The following is an 8,906-nucleotide window of genomic DNA, read 5'->3' on the forward strand; positions in this document are numbered from 1 at the left end:
TTGGGCTTGCATGGCCTACATGCACTACATCAAATCGTCGAGCTGGCTCTGGCTGGTCGCCAGAGGGATGACAGTTAGTTCAGCCAAGGTCATTTCGACAGAGGTAGGCAGGGGAACACCCACAGGCGTCGTTGCTCGCGGCATGCTTAGGCTGGGGACTCCGTCCATCGAAAGGGGAATGGTGAACTGCCCAATGCAGACCGTGGGAACCTGGGGTTGTTCCCTGGAGTTACCCATCTCCATGCTTCATCCAGCATTGCTTGAGGAAGCCATGAGTGCCGAGTTTTTCAGAGAAGGAAGAACTATGAAGGTTTAGAGGGAGGCTTTTAAAAGCGTATTCCCACAGACGACGCCAAATGATGGTGCGCAATCCGGTCACTCCTAGTGGGCACTTACTTGGCTCCTGGAAGATACTTGAGATGGAGAAGAAGAATAATCCTTGGGGGCTTGCCCGACGGGAACACTCCGATGCTTAAGTTAGTATTCAGTAGGAGAAGCAAGGAGAAGATGAAGGCTAAGAGTGCAGGTAGCGCGGGAGTAGAAGATGATAATGATCATACCTGTCCTCCTTGATACTAAGCTCCTTATAACAGAAATCCATTGCCTCTGGCTCCTTGGCTTTTGACAGGGCGGGTATAACCGCCACTGTCATCCTGCTGCAACCGTTACTGGCAGGGCTGAGGTGGCACATGCGGGGCCGTCACCGTAGGGTACGTGCCTGTCAGGTGTAAGGCACCCTTTGAAGGTGGCAGACACGACACTGTCTAACGAGGGATATGACTGTTGTTCCCATATTTGTCGGGTACGGTGGTTGGCGGGAGGTCTTCTTGCGATGTGCCAGACTACCCTTCCGCGAGCTACCCTGTGCCGGGATATCTCATAAGCGGCAAGTTGCCTGTGGCAAGCTAAGCCGAGCTATCTGGCCCGAGGTGTCTTTACCTCGGGGTATCTATAGGCGGATCGATGTGTTCCTGTCTGGGAGTGGTTCGAGATCCACTGAGAGGAGCTCGGGTATTTGGAAAGGTTAGGGGGACCCCGAGCTCGGAGGTGGCTCGGTGTGCCTTAGCCCCCGGGGTGGCGGTGCAGGCCAGGCGGCTCCCGATGAGTAGTCTATTCCGTCGAGTCACCGGGCTAAACTTGGTGGGACCTTCCCTCCAAATTGCAGTTGCGCCTGCTGTGCTGTCATGATGAGTCATCGTTTGAGCAAGGCCATGCACACGTGTACCAGTGCTACGAGGTCGAGCCAATCTTCCTCCATCATACCCTAAATTGATTTTGATTTAAATGAAATTCAGCCCAAAACCACTCTATGGACACCCTTAATTGCATCCTCAATTTAGGGAACACAAACTCCATTTAAAAATAGTGTTGAAGGCAATTCTTCTAAGTTTTGTGGGGATTTATTGCTCTAACAAGGGACTTGATCTTAACACGTGTGATGATTTTATGAGAAGTTATAATTTATTTCGTTTATAGCTATTGAATATTTTCCTTTTGTTACATATATTGTTTTAATATGGTTTCACAAAAATATTATTTTTAATATGATTTACATGTATTGTAGAAAATTTGGCACATACTTAATATTATATAACCTTCATGCTAAAGATATTGAATGTGTTGAGTACAAATTATTTTTATTGATAGTGGGAAAATAGAATAAAAATTTAAAATTTTCTTGAAAAGGAGCTCTTTTATATTTAGGGGCTAGACCGGGAATTCAATGGTTTAGGCTAATGCACGATGCCATAAATAAATAATAAAAATAAAAAAATAGATAAAAATACTAAAAATTATAAAAATAACATAAAGCGTTTTGTAGAAAAGTTGGGAAACACGCATAATGTAATACATTCATCATATTGTATAAAAATAAATGTCATAAGCAAGAATTATTTTATTGGTTGTGGAAATGAAATAAAAAATTTAAAATTGACATAAATAAAACAATTTTCTGTGTTAGATAAAATGGATCAGATGTAATAATTAAATAATACAAATTTAAAATTAGATAAAAATATAAAAAATTATAAAAAATAATATTTTTTTTATAAAAAAATTGAACATATCTCTAATATTACTATTATTTGAAATTTGTATGTACATCAACTATGCACACTTACTATTTCTATGTCCAAAAGAGTAAATTTAATATTATCAAAAAGTAAATATTTTATCAACCGTTTTGTTAAGTTTTATTATCATATGTTGTTATAGATAAATAAAATCGGGTCCAATTGAGCCATATCCAATTATGAATCTATCATACGTATACCTGTTCATGGGCCGGGTAGCCTAATGGCCCGGTCAGGCCCGCACTTGGCTTGGACATGTAGTCAGGCCCGCGGGCCTTACCTCGGGCCCCAAACACCAAGCCTGATTGTGTTTTGGGCCGGGCCTAGGATTTGTCAAAAAGCCCGGCTCGACCTGACTAATTTATATTATATAAAAAATATATAATATTTATTATGATATATATATTAATAATTTTTATTTTTTTCTTTATAATCTCTCTCTCTCTATTCAGCCGCTTTAGCAATAGCAGCGACATGAACTTTAGACTTTGGGCTCGAGCCCAGGCCCGAGCTTTGGGCTTTTTATGAGGGCTAAGCTCAGGCCCAAATTGTAGGCCTGATGATCGGCCCAGGCTCAGACCTTAAAAAAAGCCTGTTAATTAAGAGTGAAAACCTGGCCCGAGCCCAACCCGGCCCATAAACAGATCTAATCATAGTCAACGATTAATAATTAATCTGGGATTATAAACCTTGTCCCGAACTAGACCCGACCCATTGACATATTTTGCTGTAAACCCGAGTTGAAGAATGTGAATTACAGGCTCTGGGTCACCGGGTCAGGCTAGGGTTTGGGCAAATTGATTAGTTGACAAACTCCTAACCCAACCCGGCCCAAGTGGCACTCCTATACTCGTGGTCATTCCGGTAATTTGGAAAATTTCTTCTAATCGAACGGTCCTAGCTCTCTGCAAGCATCCATCATTTTGGAACTTGGGACACGATCACTCACAGTTTTCTCGTCTGCTCGTTTTCCTCCTTAACCCAAGTGCAGGCCATTTTCGTAATTTTGACATCGTGTCTAGGATACATATAACATCTATCAAAACCCTAGATTTCTGTCTCTAACCACCCTTCTCCTCCCCCTCTCTTCCCCTTCCCCTCTCATTTCCCTAAACCCTAATCCATCAATCCCATCCACTGCTCCTCTCAATGGCTGTTGCTGCAGCTCGACCTCTGGTCACGATCCAGCAGCTGGATGGCGACATGGCCACCGACGGCGGGAACTCCATTCCCCTCCCCGACGTCATGAAGGCGTCAATCCGCCCAGACATCGTTAACTTTGTTCACGCCAACATCTCCAAAAACAGCCGCCAGCCCTACGCCGTCAGCAAGCGCGCCGGTCACCAGACCTCGGCCGAGTCATGGGGTACCGGTCGTGCCGTTTCCCGTATCCCTCGTGTCCCTGGTGGTGGTACTCACCGTGCCGGTCAGGGTGCCTTCGGTAACATGTGTCGCGGTGGGCGTATGTTCGCTCCCACCAAAATCTGGCGCCGCTGGCACCGAAAGATCAATGTCAACCAGAAGCGATATGCTGTTGTCTCTGCTATTGCCGCATCTGCAGTGCCCTCTCTTGTGCTGGCTCGTGGCCATCGCATTGAAAACGTTCCAGAGATCCCTCTGGTCGTTGGTGACTCTGCCGAGGGGGTTGAAAAAACATCCGCGGCTATCAAGATGTTGAAGCAGATCGGTGCTTATCCCGACGCTGAGAAGGCAAAGGATAGCCATTCGATCCGGCCGGGAAAGGGTAAGATGAGGAACCGCCGGTACATTTCTCGCAAGGGACCTCTAATTGTTTATGGCACGGAGGGTTCCAAGGTCGTGAAGGCCTTCCGTAACATTCCTGGTGTCGAAGTCGCCAATGTTGAGAGGCTTAACCTACTTAAGCTTGCTCCTGGTGGGCATCTTGGTCGGTTCATCATCTGGACAAAGTCTGCTTTCGAGAAGTTGGATTCTGTTTATGGATCGTTCGAGAAGTCATCGGAGAAGAAGAAGGGGTATGTGCTGCCTAGATCGAAGATGTTTAATGCTGACTTGTCGAGGATCATAAACTCTGATGAAGTTCAATCTGTTGTGAGTCCGATCGAGAAGGAGGTTAAGAGGGCGCCGCTCAAGAAGAACCCGTTGAAGAACCTCAATACCCTCCTGAAGCTCAATCCATACGCGAAAACCGCAAGGAGAATGGCTCTTCTGGCCGAGGCCCAGCGCGTGAAGGCAAAGAAAGAGAAGCTCGACAAGAAGAGGAAACAGATACCCAAGGTACTTGTTTTGGTACACTTTCCTCTTCGTTTTGTTTCTAGCGTTTCAATGCTGTTTATTGTTTATTTATCTGATGATTTTACGTGCCCAAATAATTTTTTATCTTGATAATATATCATTCGCGGAAAGACAAATAATCTATATATGGTCTCTTTTTTGGAAAGTTCATTCTGTCGGGATTATCAATATCTGGTTTGTGTGTAATTTTCTATACATTGCTTTAATTTGTACAAGCTATATACACCGCTATTTTTCATGGACGTGGAGCTTCAGATATATCTTCGTTTTGTTGAATGTAAATGGGTAAATGATTGTTTCCCGCGAGAATCATGTAATATTATAATTTAATTCTACAGGGAGGACACCAAGTAAAATGCTTATGAGTATGCAATTAATTAAATTGTGTTGTGGCAATAAAATTCAAATGATAAACATTAACCAACAACGATTACGTTTATACTAAGTAGATGAATTGGAAGATTGACTTGCAATTTAGATTACAACTTCCATATTGTTCTTTTCTATGATACCAAACACATCCTACATGCTGATTTATATTTGACTATTATGGTGTTAGACAATGACTAAAATTGTTTTTTTATACAAGTTTTGATTTGTAGCTGCTTGTTGGTGTCTGATACATTTGCCAAATACTTGTATGCTCGCTATTATGTTATAATAGACAAGGAAAGAATGCATCATTGACAGTGTGTGGCATGATTTTACAATAAGACTCCATGCATTTGATTCTCAAGGAAATAATGCCTTTTTCTCCTTTCATGGGTTCGTGAGGCATCGTTTTCCTTTTGTAAACTAAAGTTCTCAACCATATATGCGGTTTAAAGTTTTTATCAGTAGGCAGCTTTTAAGGAAATGAGAGTTAATTTTTGTTATCCAAAGTTAACTTTTGTAGTTTGGTGACTCATCCAAAAGGTTCAACACATTGTCTCTATGGAGTTAAACTATTCCAAAAACATGTGCGACATGAACAATCCACCAGACTTTGATCCACCATTTGGACACCCATTTTTTTTGTTAATTTTTTTCTGTTGCCTTTAGTATGCTTGTTTGCCTTTTTGTGTCCCTTTGTGTGCTTTCCTCTCTCTGAAAGCTTTATTTTCTATCAGGCTTGAACATTGTTAAATAAAAAGGCAAATTTGTTCCTCACAACCATATATGCGGTTTAAAGTTTTTATCAGTAGGCAGCTTTTAAGGAAATGAGAGTTAATTTTTGTTATCCAAAGTTAACTTTTGTAGTTTGGTGACTCATCCAAAAGGTTCAACACATTGTCTCTATGGAGTTAAACTATTCCAAAAACATGTGCGACATGAACAATCCACCAGACTTTGATCCACCATTTGGACACCCATTTTTTTTGTTAATTTTTTTCTGTTGCCTTTAGTATGCTTGTTTGCCTTTTTGTGTCCCTTTGTGTGCTTTCCTCTCTCTGAAAGCTTTATTTTCTATCAGGCTTGAACATTGTTAAATAAAAAGGCAAATTTGTTCCTCACAATAAAACGTTGATGTGTTGCATCAAATCCTATTCCACTTAAAGTTAACTTGCTGAGATGGCAAGGAACTTGAAATGAGAAAAAAAGGAAGAATGCAATAAAAGAGAGAAAGAAGATAAATTTAAGTAATCTCAACAAAAAATTCAATCGGGAGTACTGCTTTCATTTGAAACCAAAGCGTTTGTTTCAGCAACCAGTTGTTTAAGTTGCTTAACACCTATACTAATTTAATGAAAACAGACTTCTGATAAAAATCATGAAACCATCCTAATGAATGAAAGTGTGTTTTTATTACCTATTGTTTTAGTTGTTTAGCATCGATATTAATAGAACAAAAGTATTCTCCTGATAAAAAATATAAATAATGCAAATTACTAAAATAATTACAAATAAAGAAAATACGCAGATATTGCCAATTTTTACATTGGAATGTATAATTGTAGCTTGATGATAATATAACTTTCCTCTTTTCTTGGTATTTATGAGCTATGAAGACATGGAAACTGTAACTTTGATACAAATTTTGAGAAAGAAGGAACATAGAATATGTATTTAAACTATTGGAAGTAAACAACTGTGCAAGTAGCAATATCTGGAAATATCCTATCCTAGCATTCTTTGAGTACTCTGAAAAAAGTGCAAGTCTGGAAGGCCCTAACAAGAGACTTCATTGAGTCCTCTTAAAAGCATTGGTTAGTCTGGCATGAGAAGCTGCTTGCATGGTGTCACTATAGTTGCATGGTATTAGAGTGAGACAGTATAGTTTCTTCTGAGCTATGTTTCATTGATTTTCTTTTCTATCTGCATTCTTATTTCAAATCATCTGCCATCAGTGCCTGTTGGCTCCATGTTATTTGTGCAATGGTCATAAACTTATAGGTAGTATTTCAATCATTCAAACCCATCTTCTACCTACCCTTTATTTCTTGTATCAAAACATTTCCTGAAATGTATTGCTTCCTGAAATGTTAATCAACGTTTTCGATTATATAAGCTTTTGAGCCAGAAATACTGGTCTCCTTGTATCGGTTATTCCTCTGACATCATCATTTTATGTAGTAAATGTCTCTATTTTCTTCTGTAAGTATTGTTCAAAATGGCATAGCTTTTGGTCTTTTGCTTTCTGCTATGTATATAGATTTTTTTTTTCTAATTCTCTTCATGGATGGTATATTTTATGAGCATCTGCTGCATGCATCAACTAGGATCACAAGTTTTATTGCCATGTTTGGTTTGCTTACCCAAGATGATATTAGTTTTTCTTGATTCATCTTCTGTGTTCTTGAACTGTGCTGATTCACTTGAACCTATCCCAGATGCATTGTTAATTAATTAACCAAAGTTGTCAAATGTTTAACCCGTATTTCATCAAAATCCTATTATAAGTGGCTTAATACTTTGCTGAAATATTTTGTTGCTGGTATTATATTCATTTTCAGTTTTTTGCTTCTTTTTGTGTTTAAAACTTGATTACATAGCATCCTTTTGTCCTGCATCATAAATGTTGCCCTAGTCTGGTTGTATTTGATTAATGGTCAAATTTATAGTATGTTTGTTGTTAACGCATTGCTTGTCGTGCCGAAGGTTATGAAGATGTAACATATTCCTGAAACAAGATAAATCTGACTTGTAAAATACTAGTGCATGAACTTGTTAATTTGTTCTGACGGTTCTCTATTTGATATGCATAGTAAAATCTTTGCCGTCTGTGGTGGTTTTTTTTTTAATCATTAGTTTTTGCCTTGTGTATCTGTTAGGAGGAGGCTGCTGCAATAAAGGCCGCAGGCAAGGCATGGTATCAGACGATGATTTCAGACAGTGATTATACCGAGTTCGAAAACTTTTCAAAGTGGTTGGGGGTTACTCAGTAATTATTCTAGGCTTTCGGTTTTGGAATTTTGTTAGAAGGCTGTTATGTTATTTGGTTCCGGATTTGCTACCTTTAATTCCATACTTTTTCATTTCTTCTTTTCGAGTCAGGATGATGACCCCAAGGGGTGGGGGGCTGAGGTCTGAAATAAGAGTTCGATTTTTGCTAAATATAGCCTTATCTCCTCATCATGGTCCCCTTTTTCGGTTTCAGTAATTTGGGACAGAAATTAGAATATGTAGTGCGAGTGAGTAAAAGCTAGTTTATTATCTGTTTTTCTTTTCAAATTCATATGGTAGAGATTCACTGAATCCTTAAGTCTCGATTACAGGGAAGATATTATGTATGTTTGGTTACAGGCTTACAGCTCTTGATATTTTGAAGCGAACGTGGTTCATTAAGAGCCAAAAGATCGAATTCAAGCATTCATTGCCTAGTTGCAATCTTGCTATCTATCAATGCAACCAAACAAAAGTTTCTGATCAAATATCCCTTTGATCCAAGGACTGTTCAAATCCCTGATACTTCTCATGTTACCAGCACTGCTACATCTTATTGTTTAGATCATGTATGATCTCGGTTCTCCTGCAGTGAGTCAGGGCTCTCATAAAATCACTTAACAGTTAACCCATTTACCCATCAACTAATATTTATAGTGCGGGTCCGTGTTGTTTCATGCGTACATCATTTAGGTGTGGAAATTGTATACATATTTACAGGTCTGTCATGTGTAGTTTCCTATACCGAGTCTGAGCATATCATACTATATGAGAAGAATAATGGCTCTATACACTCCAGTGTCCAACGTTTATCAACTCATAATTTAGCAGTCGTTTGAGGTGGTAGCTAGATAAATCGTTTCCTTGGTTGCTGCACGCCTTTGCTTTTTCTTCATTTCAAGTTGTGCCAACCGAAAGAAATTCACGTAACATCTGCAACATCCCTGTTCAATCTTTTCAATGAAATTGCATGCCAAGCGAATCGTATCAATCCTTCCATTCCAAACTCCCAAGTCCAACCATCCAAAAGTTTCATGCAAGTTTGGTTTTTTGTGATAATAATTCTGCCATCCACTGCCTAAAATACAATAATTGGGTTGCGGGTGGAATCCCCTTATTTCTATTGAGGAAATTGGGTTCTGAATGTTTGGATGTTGGCAAGAGGGTTGTTAAAGTGTTTTAGCAGTCTGCAAA

At 39.6% G+C, this 8,906-nt stretch overlaps 1 protein-coding gene across 1 annotated transcript; it reads left to right on the plus strand.

Annotated features, from left to right (window-relative positions):
* The first annotated feature begins 3,132 nt into the window (after window positions 1–3,132).
* Window positions 3,133–8,000, plus strand: LOC148870229 (large ribosomal subunit protein uL4). Its single transcript, XM_088971694.1, has 2 exons — window positions 3,133–4,331; window positions 7,601–8,000. The coding sequence occupies exons 1-2, from the start codon at window positions 3,225–3,227 to the stop codon at window positions 7,712–7,714; spliced, it is 1,221 nt and encodes a 406-aa protein (XP_088827820.1). The 5' UTR covers window positions 3,133–3,224; the 3' UTR covers window positions 7,715–8,000.
* Window positions 8,001–8,906: the final 906 nt, after the last annotated feature.

Source organism: Nelumbo lutea, chromosome 2 (genome assembly GCF_056320005.1).
Source record: "Nelumbo lutea isolate HS-2025 chromosome 2, American lotus-T2T, whole genome shotgun sequence".
Lineage (NCBI taxonomy): Eukaryota > Viridiplantae > Streptophyta > Magnoliopsida > Proteales > Nelumbonaceae > Nelumbo > Nelumbo lutea.